At 42.2% G+C, this 16,758-nt stretch overlaps 3 protein-coding genes across 5 annotated transcripts in view; 1 reads left to right on the top strand and 2 right to left on the bottom strand.

The window, feature by feature from the left end:
* LOC144001890 (uncharacterized) overlaps window positions 1-16,758 on the bottom strand; it is a 263,910-nt gene that overhangs the window by 141,805 nt on the left and 105,347 nt on the right. The window lies entirely within an intron of this gene.
* cnnm3 (cyclin and CBS domain divalent metal cation transport mediator 3) lies at window positions 838-10,678 on the top strand. 3 transcript variants are annotated; one of them, XM_077497790.1, is made up of 11 exons: window positions 838-1,630; window positions 2,466-2,800; window positions 2,870-3,046; window positions 4,512-4,669; window positions 4,747-4,890; window positions 6,018-6,194; window positions 6,281-6,547; window positions 6,634-6,767; window positions 8,169-8,346; window positions 8,498-8,549; window positions 9,222-10,678. In XM_077497790.1, the coding sequence occupies exons 1-10, from the start codon at window positions 917-919 to the stop codon at window positions 8,539-8,541; spliced, it is 2,328 nt and encodes a 775-aa protein (XP_077353916.1). In that variant the 5' UTR covers window positions 838-916; the 3' UTR covers window positions 8,542-8,549; window positions 9,222-10,678. The 3 variants fall into 3 exon arrangements, with proteins under 3 accessions (XP_077353916.1, XP_077353918.1, XP_077353917.1); XM_077497791.1 differs by lacking the exon at window positions 8,498-8,549 and having other exon boundaries at window positions 839-1,630; XM_077497792.1 differs by lacking the exons at window positions 8,169-8,346; window positions 8,498-8,549; window positions 9,222-10,678 and adding an exon at window positions 7,966-8,004.
* LOC144002027 (transcriptional regulator protein Pur-beta-like) lies at window positions 14,337-16,682 on the bottom strand. The gene has a single exon (XM_077496824.1). The coding sequence runs from the start codon at window positions 16,482-16,484 to the stop codon at window positions 15,543-15,545; it is 942 nt and encodes a 313-aa protein (XP_077352950.1). The 5' UTR covers window positions 16,485-16,682; the 3' UTR covers window positions 14,337-15,542.

Here is a 16,758-nt window from a genome sequence, read left to right as displayed (position 1 = left end):
TCCAAAGTAAACAAACAAATCTCAGCGCAAAAATGTCCTCGGCATTATGCTAGAGCCAACATGGCCGCCGACGCGCGCGGTTTCATGAACGCCATGTTGGCTCGCTCGTGTTACATTCAATGCTTACCAGGACGAGCTAAAACGTATTACATGAGTTATTTTGAAGTCAAGAATAACTTCACAAATTTGTATTGTATGAATGACTCACTCCAGAGAATTCGATTTGACAATTTTATATTGTATTTTCGATGTATAATCCACGTACGTTGTTTCAAGTTTCAGTTATTAGAGTTGATTAGTCTCATTAGTATGATTTCGATTTGAATGTGAAAATTTGAATGCGCCCTTGCAGAGCGAAAACAAACAAAACCAACCCAGCGCCAAAATGTCCTCCGCACATTGGACCAGCCCGGGGTAGGCGGAGCCAATATGGCCGCCGATGCGCCCAGTTTCACAAGCGCCATGATGGCTCGCTTGTGCTGCATTGCGTGCCAGGAAGTTTGGAATTTTTGTTGTGTAGTCGCGCTTATTACTCCTCGATTAGAGTTGTTTTTCAGTTAAGCATTTATACTTTAAGTAGGAAATGTGTTACACAAAAATGTCGGTATACACGACTTGTTGCTTCGTATCTTAGAGTCAAGCGTGTCTTGCCCACAAACGAGCATGATTTGAATCAATTACATACATATTCCTCAATGTACGTGTGTTTGATTGTATGTTTGATGTATGTATTGAGAAAGATGCCTCAAATGTTAATTATTCGAGTTGAATTGTGTTCGTTGGCATGTTTTGAACACGCCGAATTGTCGTTTGTCCCACGATTGTAAACGCCGCAAGGCTCCGAGTGGGCGGGGCCTGGCCGCAGAGTACAGTCACATGACCCACCCCGGGGAAGCCAGGGCCGACCAATTCCAATATGGTGGCCAGCTTCGCAGGTCTCCGATTGCTGTTGATGATATTGTTGTCGTGCGGGATCCGGTTGGGCTTGTGCGGCCAGGCGGCGGCACCGCCGCCGCCGCCCGTCGTGCGCCTGCGCCCGGAGGACCCCGCGGGCGTCGCGTGTATGAAGGCGGGCGTCATCTCGGCGCCCCGCGGAGCCTCGTTCAAGCTGCGGCTTTTCGGCGCCGACCTGGGGAAGAACCGGACCTGGCCGTGGCTGGCCTTCGCGGGGGCCTCTGGAGGTCTTGTGGGAGACCCGTGCGGCGACGAAGACAGACGGCGGCAGGCCGCCTTCCAGGTGAAGGAGCCCTTCGCGGCGGAGGAGGACTGTAGCGGGCTGCTGACGGTGGAGGTCCGGCCGGGTGGCGTCGGCGACCTCCAGCAGCAGCAGCAGCGGAACCTCCATCACGTATGCGTGCTGAGCGGCGGCCGGTGGACCTCGGCGGGTGAGGACCGGCTGCGCGTGGGCTCGGACGAGTTGTCGCCGACGCCCGCCGACTACATCCCGGCGTGGGGCCTGGCGGTGCTGGTGCCGCTGCTGGTGCTCGCCTGCGGGCTGCTGAGGACGGTCCACCTCAGCCTGCTGTGGCTCGACCCGGTCGAGCTTTACGTGTTGCACAGCTGCGGGTCCGAGGAGGAGAAGCGCGCCGCCAAGCGTCTGGAGCCCGTCAGGAGGAGAGGCAACTTTTTGGTTTGTGAAAATGAGAATTCAAAACAGAACAAATGTGAGGACATTTTCCAGAGCGAGATCAAGTCCCGAAGGAAGCGCGTTCACTTGGGGGGAGAATTCTGTTTTTCTGACTATTTTTCTGTTTTTTTTTTTCATAAAAACAATATTCTGAAAAACAGGAGAAAAAATTACTCAGAAAGACAGAGGGGAAAACATTATTACAAAAAAACGGGGGAAAAATGATTCCAAAGAACAGAAAAAAAGATGAATATTGTTTATTTTTTTTCTGTTTTTGTTTTTTTTTCCATGTTTTTCGGAATATTTTTTTCTCCGTTTTTTTTCTGAGGGAAAAAATCTTAAAACAAATTGCAAAAAACAGAAAAAAAATATTCTGAAAAACAGAAGTTGGTGCTTTGTTTTTTGGAATATTTTTTTTTTAATATTTTTAAAAAATATTTTCTTGTTTCTTTTACTGATGATTTTTTTCTGTCATAAAAAAATATTCCAAGGGAAAAACAGAAGAAAAAAATAATTCTGAAAAACAGAAGTTGGCACTCTGTTAAAAAAAAAAAAAAAAAAAAAGTTAAATATTTTTTTGTTTGTTTTACTGAATATTATTTACTGTCATAAAAAATATTGCGAGGGAAAAGCATTATTCTAAAAAAAGAAGAAAAAAAAATTTTTTTTTTGAATAATTTTTTCCTGTTTTTTTTGTTTTTTAATGTTCTCCTTTTTTTTGAGGGAAAACAAAAAATATTAAAAAAAACGGAAGTTGGTGCTTTTGGAATGTAATGATTTTGTATGTGTTTTTCTGCCTATTTCAAACGTTCTGCCGCCGTTTCCGCCCGTCCGGCAGGCGTGCTCGCTGCTCTTCCTGTGCGTCCTGGCGCACTCGACGACGGGCGTCCTCCTGTTCCGGGCGCTGGGCTCGGTGGCGTCGGCCGCCTTCGCCGCCGCCTCGGCGCTCTTCCTGTTTTGCGAGCTGCTGCCTCACGTGGTGTGCTCGGGCTACGGCTTCCAGCTGGCGCCGGGCCTCACCTGGCTGGCCCGCCTCAGCATGTTGCTCACCTGCCCGCTCTCCTGCCCGCTGGGGCTGGTCCTGGACCTGGCGCTGCGCCGCGACATCAGCACCTGCGGCGTCCGCGAGCGCGCCATGGAGATGATCCGCACCGGCGTCAACGACCCGTACAGGTGCGAGCGCCCGCCTGGCCGGCGACGGCGGACAACTTGGAACTTTTTTCTCTTTCTTTGCACGCGCAGCGAGTTTGTGAAGGAGGAGTTCAGCCGCGGGACGCTGCGCAGCAAGACGGTGGAGGACATCCTGACGCCGCTCAAGGATTGCTTCATGCTGCCGAGCTCCACCCTGCTGGACTTCGCCACCATGTCGGACATCATGCAGAGCGGGTACACGCGCGTGCCCATCTACGAGGACGACAGGTCGGTGGTGGGCGGGGACAAGTTTGATTCGCGGCTAGTTTGAGACATTTAAAAAAAAAAAAAATTCAAATAACTAATTTCATACATTTTGTTTCATCAATAGCAATATTGATGAAAAATATCAAATATTAATACTCATTTTGAGTTGTTTAAATGTATATATTTGCAACCTTTTTAAAAAAAAATTAAAACTAACTAATTTAATACATTTTGTTTCTTCCTAAAGGAACTTGCAAAATCAAATAATACTAACTTTGAGTTGTTTAAATTTATACATTTGAACCTTTTATTAAAACTTTTAAAAATAACTAATTTAATGTGTTTTGTTTCATCCTAAAGGAACTTGCAAAATAAAATATTAATACTAATTTTGAGTTGTTTAAATGTATATATTTGCATCTTTATTTTAATTTAAAAATAACATACATTTGTTTCATTCTAAAAAAAACTTGCAACATAAGATATTAATAATACTCATTTTGAGTAGTTTAAATTTATATATTTGCACCCTTTTTAAAAAAATTAATCATAACTAATTTAATACATTTTGTTTCATCCTAAAGGAACTTGCAAAATCAAATAATACTAACTTTGAGTTGTTTAAATTTATACATTTGCACCTTTTGTTAAAACTTAAAAATAACTCATTTAATGTGTTTTGTTTCATCCGAAAGGAACTTTCAAAATAAAATATTAATACTAATTTTGAGTTGTTTAAATTTATATATTTGCACCTTTTAAAAAAAAAAATTAAAATAATTAATTTAATACATTTTGTTTCATCCGAAAGGAACTTTCAAAATAAAATATTAATACTAATTTTGGGTGTGTTTAAATTGATATATTTGCATCTTTATTTTAATTTAAAAATAACATACATTTGTTTCATTCTAAAAAAAACTTGCAACATAAGATATTAATACTCATTTTGAGTAGTTTAAATTTATATATTTGCACCCTTTTTAAAAAAATTAAAAATAACTAATTTAATACATTTTGTTTCATCTTAAAGGAACTTGCAAAATAAAATAATACTAACTTTGAGTTGTTTAAATTTATACATTTGCACCTTTTATTAAAACTTAAAAATAACTAATTTAATGTGTTTTGTTTAATCCGAAAGGAACTTTCAAAATAAAATATTAATACTAATTTTGAGTTGTTTAAATTTATATATTTGCACCTTTTTAAAAAAAAAAAAAAAAAATTAATTTAATACATTTTGTTTCTTCCTAAAGGAACTTGCAAAATAAAATATTAATACTAATTTTGAGTTGTTTAAATGTATACATTTGAACCCTTTTTCAAAAAAAAATTAAAACTAACTAATTTAATACATTTAGTTTCTTCCTAAAGGAACGTGCAAAATCCAATATTATTAATACTTATTGAAATAATAATAATGTCCCATGAGACGGCAACGGTCCCGTTAGCGCGCGTTGAAGGTTTTTGGTGGTGCGTCGAGGTCCAACATCGTGGAGATCCTGTACGTGAAGGACTTGGCGCTGGTGGACCCGGACGACTGCACGCCAATGACCACCATCACCAAATTCTACAACCACCCGCTGCACTTCGTCTTCAACGACACCAAACTGGACGCCATGTTGGAGGAGTTCAAGAAAGGTCGGGAGGGGCGATCGGCGCGCTCGCTAACGCTAACGCTAACGCTAACGCTAACGCTAGCTCGTGGCCGCCTCCAGGAAACTCCCACCTGGCCATCGTGCAGAAGGTGAACAACGAGGGCGAGGGCGACCCCTTCTACGAGGTGCTGGGATTGGTCACCCTGGAGGACGTCATCGAGGAAATCATCAAGTCGGAAATCCTGGACGAGTCCGACGGATATCGTAAGATTTTTTTAATTTTTTTTTAAGAGTGAAAGATTCAAAAGTTCCTCATATAAACAGGAAAACCGTTTTACCGTTTTACGAATGCAATTATGCCACCTAGTGGCAGAAAATGACCTCAACACAAATTAATATCACACTTTTTTTTTTTTTTTTTTTTTTACAGTAGATCTTTTTAATTTTAACTCAATTTTATGAATTATGAAATGACTGTATGATGACTAAAAGATGCAGCCATATTTCTATTAGTTGAACATTTTATTCCACTTTTATGTTAAGAGTATGAAAAAAATTATATATTATTTCTTGTACATTTCGAACAGATTATTTGACTTCTTGTTAAAGATTTGATAGCTTTCAATATGAAAAGAAAAATGCAGAAAAGCAGAGTATGAAAACTCAAAAAAATCTTTTATTCATTTATTTTCTTGTACATTTAGGACAGATATAAAATTTGCAATTCTTTTTCTTCTTCTTATTATTATTATTATTATTTTAACAAGTATGAAAACTTAAAAAAAAAATATTCATATATTTTCTTGAATTTTTATAACGGATATAAAATTTGTGATTATTATTTTAACAAGTATGAAAACTTAAAAAAAAAAATATTAATTTTTTTGGATATAAAATTTTAAAAAGATTTTTACAAAATTATTTTAACAAGTATGAAAACAAAAAAAAATGCATTCATTTTCTTGTACATAAAATTTGCGATTATTGTTATTTTTAAAGGTAAAAAAAAAAAAATTTATTCATTCATTTTCTTGTACATTGAGAACGGATATAAAATTTGCAATTATTATTATTTTTAAAAGTATGAAAACTAACAAAAAAGAATTCTATAAAAAATCATTTATTATTATTGAACAGATAAAATTTGCAATTAATCATGAGTTAAACTATTGAAGTCATGCGATTAATTATGATGAATCTAATTTAATAATAATTTATATATATATATATATATATATATATATATATATATTTTTTTTTTTTTATGTATTATTTAATAATGAAATAATCCTATAAAATCTTATTTTCATGAAACGGTTTCATTTTCATGACATCATTTGATGTTACCTCTCCTTAACCCAGCGTATCAAATAATTTTTTCCCCCCCCTAGTGGACAGGAAGGTGAAGCGTCCGCTGGCGCCGCTGGAGATCCCGCTGGAGCCTCGCGGCGGCGGCGGCGGCGGCGGCGGCCCGGACGACTTCTCGCTCTTCAAGACGCCGGAAGGCGAGCCCAAGATCAGGACGTCGCCGCAGCTGCTGCTGGCCACTCACCGCTTCCTCTCCAGAGGTGCGTCACTCGCCGTCGCTTTCCCGCCGCCGGCGGCCATGTCGCGGCTCACGCGGGCGGGGGCGTGTCTTTGATGCGGGCGGCAGAGGTGGAGCACTTCAGCCCGGCGCGCGTCTCGGAGAAGATCCTGTTCCACCTGCTGCGCCACCCCGGCGTCAACCAGGAGGTGCACTTTGACCCCGCCGACCGCCTCAGCCCCGCCCACTACCTGTACACGCGCAACCACCCGGTGGACTACTTCGTGCTGCTGCTGCAAGGGCGGGTGGAGGTGGAGATCGGCAAAGAGGGCCTCAAGTTCGACAACGGCGCCTTCACCTATTACGGCGTGTCGGCGCTCACGCTGCCCTCCTCAGGTCGGGGGCGGAACTGCCACGTCGAGGCGGCGGCGGCGGCTTGTTGCTTGATTGTCGATTGTCGATTGTCGATTGTGTGTGCGCAGCGCATCAGTCGCCCGTGTCGACTCGCCGTCCATCCCCGCGAGATCCCTTCGGCGCCGGCTCCGAGGCCGCCAGTCCGTCCGGGTACTGCCCGGACTACACGGTCCGAGCGCTCACCGACCTGCAGCTCATCCGGGTACGTGCGTGGGCGTGGCTTATTCTATATCGTGTGGGAATTTCGCATTCTTGCTAGTTTTGAATTGTCTTTTTTCAATTTAGTTTGAATTCGGTTCTGTTAGTTTTTATTATTGTTATTTAATAAATGCCTCGTTTTAGTTGAGTTTTTTAGTTTTCAGTATTAGTTTTAGTTTAAAAACAAAACCTGTATTGTGCGCAATATTTGAAAAACAAATATATATATTTTTTATTTATTTATTAGTTTTAGACTTAATTTTCATGGTGGTTCTGTTAGTTTTTATTAGTTATTTAATAAATGCTTAGTTTTAGTTTATTAGTTTCAGTATTAGTTTTATTTATTTATTTTTTATGTTTTTTGTTGTGTATTTTTTTTAATTAATTTTTTTAAAGAGAGTTAGTTTTCATGGTGGTTCTGTTAGTTTTTATTTGTTTTAGTTATTTAATAAATGCTTAATTTTAGTTTAATTTGAATTAGTTTCAGTATTAGTTTTAGTTTTTCAAAAATAAATGTGCACAATATTTAAAAAACATCGTGGGAGCGACATCATTTGAAGGTGCTTTTTTTTAATATATTTTTTTAATGAGTTAGTTTTCATGGTGGTTCTGCTAGTTTTTATTTGTTTTAGTTATTTAATAAATGTTTAGTTTTAGTTTAGTTTCGGTTAGTTTCAGCATTAGTTTTAGTTTTTCCCAAAAAATGTGTATTACTTGTGCGCAATATTTACAAAACAACATTGGACACGACGTCACGTGAAGGTGCTTTTCTATTGGATGACATCACTTCCATGTGACACACTTTCAAACGTCCTTTTAGAAGCAGTTAATGTCAAAGTAAATCGACTTCAAATCACATTTCAAAATCATTCCCAACGGCTCATGCATTCAATTAATGACCAAAGACGACAAACAAGGACATTTTTTGCTATAATATAGTTAGTTTTAGTTAGTTTTGTAAACATAAAGTGTAGGGCTGTGCCAAAAAAAATCGATTCTCGAGAATCGCAATTCTCATTCAGTAAAAACGATTTGATTTCAATTATTTAATACAGTCTTGCCCTTGTTTTTGTGTTGCGCTGTTCATGTTGCACCCGATTTGGCCACCGAGGGGCAGTGTGGTTCAGTTGTCGCCACATTAGAGATTAGAAGGAAAAAGTCGCCATCAAATTATGCCAATAAAAGTTGTTGTTTTTTTGCAGCGTAGGAAGAGCTTATGCTGGTGAGTAATGTTTAAAATGCTTCTCAGTAAACATTCCTGAAGCGTTTTGGACGAATTGCCGTTCTCAGTAGCGCGCTAATTAGCATTAGCATTAGCATTAGCATTAGCGAGTCAGGCCGGAGTCGATGGTGACCATTCTTCATTCGTCGTCAATCGAATGATTTGGAATCCAAAATGTTGCAGGTGACCCGCCTGCAGTACCTGAACGCGCTGATGGCGTCGCGGGACGGCGGCGGCGCCGGCGCCGTCGCCGTCGCGGGGCCGAGCCCGAGCCCGAGCCCGGAGCCGCCGGAGATCAAGATCCTCCCCAACAGTCACACCAAACTGCTCAACGACACGAACGCGGCCTCGCCCGCGCAAGGTGAGCCCGGACGGACGTTCGCGCCGTACTCGCGTCTGACAACTTCCTGTTTCCTGCTTCCTGCTTCCTGCTTCCTGTTTCCTGTCCGCTCAACTAACACAACAAACACAAAAATGGTTCTCGTCTTTTCTTTGCCGACTTTCTCCTCCAGACTTGAACTTCTCTTTCTTTGACGCCATTGACAACTACTGCTAGCGCGGCAGGTGAACGCGACCGCACGCACACGCCACATCGCCGCTTTTGTGTGTTTGTGTTCGCTTGTGTTTGCAACGCTTCAATTCATCGATTAACACCGTGCCCGCCTCACGCTCTGTTCTCATTGGTCAGATTTGATTACATTTCATTTTCTCATTTGAATATTTTGTGACCGTTCTCTTTAGTATTTATTTAATAGATTTTTTAGGATTTTAATTTTTTTTTTTTTTTTTTTATTAATAATTTCAGCAATATTGCTCAATACATTCACTTTTTTTAGCATTATATTTTATAATTTTTTACATGAGTACAATTCACAAATAATTGTAAAAAAATTTTTAAAGAAGTTTTCAAATGCTGTTTTTTTTCTATTTTCAGCATTTCATTTTTAGATTTTAAGTTTCATATTTTTTTTTTAAATTGATTGAATATTTTTATTTGCTGTTATTTTTAAACTTTTACGAAATTCATTTTATATTTTCAAATGTTATCATTTAACATTTACCATTTATTGTAAATAGTTTTAGTATTATATTTAATTATTATTATTTTTTTAATGTTGTGTACATCATCATTTTTTGTTTGTTCATGATGTCATTTGTTGACATAATTGGTCACTGCCACCATGTTCCCGCCCCCTCACTTAAGTGTTCTGTGCTCTGATTGGTCGCCTTCGGCAGGTGGAACCGAAGAAGACGACGACGGCGACGAGGCTCGTGCGTAGCGACGTCCTCTTCCAGCTTCCATTTATTTGACTTATCACTATTATTATTTTCATTAACGTTATTACGTTTTTATAAACACTGTGTGTAGAGTTTTATGATTCGGTTTCGTTGGGGGCGGTGCCTTTTTTTTTTTTTTTTCCCAAATTCAGCATTGCTATTGGTCCCCTTTTGCCATATGTGCGCGCGTGCTAGCATCCGTCCGTTCAAGACGCAAATTAATCGAACAGCGACGCACGCACGCACGCACGCCGTAGGCCGGACGGTCACGTGACCTATCGGGCTGGTTTCCGTGGTTACGCCGAGGGGGTGTTTGTTTGGGCTAACCCGAATACAATTTTTCTTTGCCAAACGTCTCCAGACACTTTTTTTGTTTGTGCGCAAGCTAGCCGCAGTAGCTAGCTAGCGTCTCTTTGGTTGTTGATTGTTTATTTTTGTCTGTTTTCACAAGTTTTTTTTTTTTTTTTTGTTGTTTTTTTTTTGTGTGTGATATTTTGACTCATCCTAAACTGGAACCCTCAAATCGCACCTTCAACCCTTGTCAACCGGTGCTCCATGTTGTGAGCATTAGCGCGTTAGCATGCTAGCAGGATGAAGACGTAGTGAGCGCACAACATTACCGACCTTTTTTTCTTGGACCAGCTCACGCCAGTTCTCATAATCGAGTGCATGCCAAAAGCTTTAGCCAAAGCTAGCGAGGCTCGTTTTAAGCTAGCCGGAAGCTAACAATGTCACTTGGATGTTGTTTTGAATTCACTTGAACATTCCTTTGGAAACTTGCTACAACTTGAGCTCTTTTGCCTTTTTTGGAGGTCAATGCTAAAAGGTACGAAGGCAAAGTTAGCTAGTGGTTATGCTAGCGTTAATCAAGCTTACAATGCATTTTCTTTCCGTTGTCTTTTTTTTTTTTGTGTGTGTTACCCGAACGACGGTCATTTAATATAAGCTAAACGAAGCTACGGTTGGACAATCGATGTTTGGAGATGGCGGATTTTGTGTCACTAGTTTTATGAAGAAGAGAAATTGAAGCCAATAACAAGCTCGTTAGCGGGATTAGCAATGGGCTAGTTAGCGAAGTATCGCGCATGTTCTCTCATTTCTGTTTAATCAATCGCGCTTAGGAATTAATAACGCTGTCATCGTCCAGCAGAACATCTTGTTTGATTCCGAGATTTGTTGAAATAGTTTGACTATTCAAATAACATTTTTTGGCATATAAAAAGTGAATGTAAAAATGAAAAAAAATGTCAATAAGAAGTGCAAGTATTGATAGATTGGACGAGTTTGAATTTGTTGAATCACTTCCTGTTTGTGTTACATTTTTTATAGTTTTATCTGCAGCAGCGATGTTGGATTTAATACTTTCAATGATTCGATTTTTCCTAGGAAATAAAGTCAATCCTGTTCTAAATGCAGGTCTGTATTAGTTTTCTGTTTGTTTGTTTTGGTTTTTTTAATCATTTCTAAAATGACTTCCTTCATAGTCGTTTGTGAACAGCGCCTCCCACAGGACAACTGTGGAATCGCATCTTTGTGAGCACTTTTTGGCGTTTTTTTTTTTTGGGGGGGGGGATTGTGTCACCATGGTAAACTCGGAATTCCGGAAAAAAATTGGTTCCCTGCCGAGTCAGATCGAGCCGCATCTTTTGATACCTCATGTCTGATGGTTCAGCGGTTCGCGCCGAAATTTTGGAAGTGACAGCTGACTCTTGCAAGGTGGAAAGCCGCATGCATCGAACAGTTTGCCAAAACCTGGTTGAATTCAAGTCACTTCCTGTTGAAATCAGGTCAGTTCTGGGTCACTTCCTATTGATTTGAGGTCACTTCCTGTTGAAATCAGGTCACTTCCTGTCGAAATCAGGTCACTTCCTGTCGAAATCAGGTCACTTCCTGTTGAAACCATGTCACTTCCTGTTGAAATCAGGTTATTTCCGGGTCACTTCCTGTTGAAATCAGGTCAGTTGTGGGCCACTTCCTGTTGGAATCGGGTAGCGCAGCTTTTCATGATCACGTTTTCATTTTTTATCATGTAAGGTTGGCAGTTTGCGTGCTGTGTGATCATTTCACGTTATGTTGTCGTCTTGAAATGTTTTCATTTTTGGTTTTCACGCTATGTGATATTTGAACGTTATACTGTCATGTCGTCGTCACGCTATCATAATTTCATGTCACGTTTTCGTGCTCTGTTGCGTTTTTATGTTGTCATGTCATTGCGTTATTTTTTATATCATCTGTTTTGTGAAAACAATATTTTTATGTTAGCATGTTATTGTGTTGTGCTATCATTAGGGATGGTCAAGTACTGATACCACCATTATTTTTCATGTACAATTAATATCTTAAAAAAAAAAAAAAAACACTTCACACTTGTCGACTGAAGATGACATCACAGATGCTCAGCGAGCGCAAGTGATGTCATCTTCAGTCGACTAGTGGCAAAATAGGTTTTTAAAGGAATTGTTGATAAAAAAAATAATCAAGTTATCAACATGTCATGTTAGCATGTTGTGATTTCATTTCATCTGATCGTTTTGTCACATGGTGCAGCAACTCGTTGACCTCACGTTTGTGCGCGTGCGCGCGTGCGTTGCCTCTGTCAGTCACATTGCGGGCACATGGCAACAGATCTAAAAATAGCCTCGACGACGTCGTCCTCCTGCACGTTCAGGATCAGGCTTGCTTCGAAACACTAACATGTTGACATGCTTTCTTCTTTTTTTTCCCCCCTTCCAACGCTTCCTCTTCCTTCAAATGCTAAAATTTGATTGCAAAACTCACCCAATGAATTCAGCCATCAAATTTAATGGCAGCTGACGTGCCAGGCGCACGCCTCGCACTGGAATGTCGTCACAAGCTAAATAGTTAGCGCCGATTAAATATGACACGTTCGTTCGACGCGACTGAAGGTTATCGTAATACAGGATAATCCAGTAATAGTTCTAGTACTTTACTTTCGCCTGTAGTTGTCGTAAAGGTAGTTAAAAACAGTCGTTATTTAAAAAAAAAAAAAAAAAAACGTCATCAAGGCGCAGCATTCCATCGACATGGCAACAGCGAGATGCTGACGTCTGATTGGACAAAAATATCCGCGTCACAAGAAGCGACACAGCCGAGAGAAACGCTAGCATATAAACGCAACAGACTTCTGGGGAATAAGTAAATATATATACTTTTAAATATTGTTAATATTCAAATTGAGCTTTGTCAATGACGTTTGATTCAGCAGAGGGGACCTCACTCGCTCGAACAACATCCGGGACACTTTTGTTATCGTTGCCAGCCTTTGATTTGTGTCGCTGGCCGCTGAGGAATGAGCGCGCGCTTCCCACAATGCACCGGGGCCACGCTGCACAAGTGCGTGCGTGCGTGCGTGCTCATTAGTCAGCGGTCGGTCAGTCGCCAGCCAGCCAGGGGTCACGGAGGACGCTTGAGCTTCCAGCACGCAACATCGTGATGATGGGATTGGCTGTTCAATATGTGCGCCTCTGATGCAATCCGTTCGTTTCGTGACGTCATTCATGCTGCTTGCAATATAGTAAAGTTACAGGAATGTAAACATTCAAAACTGACTAATCAAAGACAGCAAAGTAGTACAACCCACAATATATGAAGTATGTTTTGAAAAATACCTGTCATTATTTGTAATTATTTATCGTCTTCTATGATTACTATCACTGCAGCTACCTGAGAAGTCGTGAACTATACTGCCCCCAGGTGGTCCTTTTTTTTTTTAATGCTACATGTAGCGCTACTGATGCTGTAAATGTGTACATACTCTGGGTACCTCGCGATACGATACGATACGATACCATACGATAGGCGATACAAGGCTCGCGATAATGATTTATCTGGCGATATGACGATACCTCCATTATCGATATATTGCTCAGGTAATAAATCCATGATAAATCTACGATAAATCTAATCATAAATTAATATAAGTAAATAAAATAAAATAAAATAAATACATAAATAAGTTATAATATAAATACTTGTAATATATAAATATATAAATAATAAAATAACATAATATAGATATATAAATATATATTAATATAAATATATATATATATATAAACTAAGTGGATGAATCTTCTTCGCCTGAAGACTTGTGTCCATTTTCCTGCCACTATTATGAGGTGCTCCCCCTAGTGGCCCGCCGAGTAATTGCGCAATATATCATGAACGATGGAGGCGTTACAGTAGCTGTATATTAACTACACATATCGCGATACAATATTGTGCTTTTGTACATACAATCAATGTTATGTTTTATTGATATGTTATTATTATTGTTATGTTGTTAATTCACGCACATATTGCGTTCCTCCACATACTGAATTGCTTCACAGGCATATTCCCCTTCTTCTGACAATTAGTGGAGATTTTTACCATAGAAGGGCCAAAACATCCCTAATAAAAATTAAACACCGTGAACATGACGACGACGATATTGCGGCAGTTTTAATATCACGAGATTATCGTTGCATCCCTAACCGTACATACTGTATCTCATTGTGTTGTTTGTTACTGCAAGAGGAACGTTTGCCATGACTGACTCCACACTTAGTATGAAGTGTGAGTAGTAGTAGTAGTAGTAAAGGGGGGGTGGGGGGGGTGTACATACTTGTCTAATGAGGATGTGGCGTGGGTTGGCACAATCGTGCGCCTGTCAGCCAGCTGACTCCCTGTGCAGGAATGTGTGTCTTTAGGCTCCGCCCACATTCTGCCATTCTCACATTCTCCACTCAAATGTGCACTCGGGAACGCTGGCGGATTGTGGGGGTGCGATGGACCGTTTGTAGTAGAAATTGTAATACTACTCGTAGTAACAGCTGTTGCAGTACTCTATTCGACTTCCATCGAACTTCGCTGGCATAGGAACAGAACTCGAAGATGCCTTTTTTTTTCCTGACAGCGCCACCTGCTGCATCTTCAGCTCACTGCAAGCACACATTCATCCAAGTTGCACTTTTTTTTTTTTTTTTTTTTCCTAATCTGCACCAAAAACGGAAATTAGCTTTCCTGAAGCCAAAAAAAAAAAAAAAAAAAAAAAAAAAGGTGTGAGTCAACTTTGTTGGAAGAAATTAACATTTCTTTATTTCATAACCCATGAAATTTCCTTTACACAATACACTTTATTATAAGTATTTGAAAATATCTTTTTTTTGTTGTCGTTGCTGGTTTGTAGTAACTTTCCTATAATCTTGTGTCAATAACATAGTTCTCTCCGTTTTATTTTGGAAAAGAAAAAAAAAGGAAAAAGAACATCCACGGACGTGTTAGTTGGTGTCCAGCAGCGTCTTTTTTTGTTTTTGCTGATTTTTTTTTTTTGTCCCGAGTGAGGCGAGAGAGAGGGCCGATGTAAAAAAAAAAAAAAAAAAAAGAACGCCGCCCGCCCTCCTCTGCCCGGTATTGCTCAGAATGTGCCCTGGCTGTCATTTAGGCTGACGTCATCCCCCGTCGTCAAAACGTGTCATCCGTTTTTTTGCATGTAGTGTGACTTTTGATTGGCAGCTTGGAAACATCCCCAGCACGCCAACGATCAAACGAGGACGACGCCCAGTGTCGGATTGTCAGATGTGATCGGGCTGCCAGATCGGGGGGGGTCGTCTAACGAACGCGTCCCGCTGCAGGATTGGCTGGAAATGATCCAGTTGGCGTCAAAGAAACGATTAACGATGTAAAATAACAAAATGTATGGACTGAAATTGTAAAAAACGCAAAAGATATTAAATGAAATTGACTAAATGATACAAAATAATCGTCTCGGATGTGACAAATTTGTCAGTTTAGATTGTTAATGTGTTCCTATTATTTTTTTGTGATTGATTTGTGAACAGCTAAAAAAAGAAACCAAACCGAAGCTAACTTCGTTAGGCGCTACAAATTTCTATTAACTTTTTTACTCTTAAAGCATCATGCTTTTAGGTTTATTTTATGTTTTTTTACAATTTTAGTCCATAAATTTAGTTATTTTGAACAAGTGTCAACGGACGATTTCGAGACAATCCTGTAGCGTGACGTCATCTGCAGGCGACCCCGATACAATCTGTACACCGGGAGCCCGTCACTTTTTTTTTTTTTTTGTCACGATTCCAACACTACAGAGTCCAACTTTGGGGTGTTTAGGTTGACACCGCACCACGAGACTGATGGACGCTCGTGTACTTTCTTCTTCTTCTTTTTTTTTTTTTTCCCTCCCCCAAAACGCTGCGGATGTACGCGCGTGCGTGAGCACGTACGTACGTCGGGAGGCGTGCGCGCGCACGCGCGCGCTCAGTCGTCATCCACGTCGTCGCCCTCCGACTCGTCCCGCCTCTCGTACATCTTGTCCCGGTGGCGCTCCTGGATCTCCCTCATCTCGTCGGCGTAGCGGCTGAAGGCGCCGCCGAACTTGGCCCAGGCCTTGAAGGGCACCGTGATGGAGTTCCGGTAGCTGGGCTTCACCTCGCTGACGCGCAGGAACACGCCGTACTTGTTGGAGCCCACGTCGAAGAAGAAGCGCTTCGAGTCCACCATGATGGAGGTGCCCTCCGGGAGCTCGCCGAAGCCGCCCCCGGCCGCCATGCCGCCGCCGCCGCCGCCGCCGCCGCCGCCGCCGCCGCAGGCGAGCTCGTCGTCGTCGCCGCCGTAGTCGTCGATGAGCTTGGCCAGGGCGTCCCGGAACTCGATCAGGCCCTGCGCCGGCAGCGCGATGGTCTGGCCGGCCAGCATGCCGCCGCCCACCGGGCCGCCCATGCCGAAGCCGGGCCCCCGGTTGACGGTCTGGCGGATCCGCAGGAACCTCCCGCGCTGGTTCTCCTTCAAGTCCAAGTAGTACTTGCGGTTCTCGCGCACCAGGAACTCGCTCTTGAGGGCCCGCCGCGGCCCGCCGTCGTCGCCGCCGGCGGAGGCCTGCGCGATCTGCTCGGGGCTGCTGGGCCCCAGCTGGGCGTAGTGCTCGATGAAGTCCCCGAGGTAGTCGCGCACCTCGGCGGCCACGGACAGCGAGAGGGTCAGCCGACTTTTGGAGCCCCCGGCGCCGACCTCGGCGATCTTGATGAAGCGGCCTTTGCTGTTCTGCTTGACGTCCAGGTAGAAGCGCTTGTTCTGGATGTCGAGGCGCTTGGAGGCCAGCTCCTGGGTCTCCTGGTCCCGCTGGAAGTGCTGGAAACCGCCGCCGCCGCCGCCTCCCCCGCTGCTACCGCCGCGCTCACTCCCGCTGTCACCATCCGCCATGTTCAGCTTCTGCCCATCTCCTCCTCTCTGGGCCACGGCGCGCGCCGCCTTCACGCTCGCCGGGGCAGCGCGGCTCGCGGATTGGTCGAGCCGCCTGCCGCTCAGCGACGCGTCGCCCCAGTTACAGCCTTCCGATTGGCCCGCTCCGCTTGTCAGTCACGCCCACCGCCGGAGCGCTCGAGCGCCATTGGTCAAAGAGGGCGAGTTCCGGTTTTGCTGGTTCTTCCCCAAACTATTTTCAGCCGCTCCGCTCGTCGTCAAAACGTCGGCTTTA

The sequence above is a fragment of the Festucalex cinctus genome, chromosome 15 (genome assembly GCF_051991245.1).
Source record: "Festucalex cinctus isolate MCC-2025b chromosome 15, RoL_Fcin_1.0, whole genome shotgun sequence".
NCBI lineage: Eukaryota > Metazoa > Chordata > Actinopteri > Syngnathiformes > Syngnathidae > Festucalex > Festucalex cinctus.
This window is presented reverse-complemented; position numbering and strand designations above follow the sequence as displayed.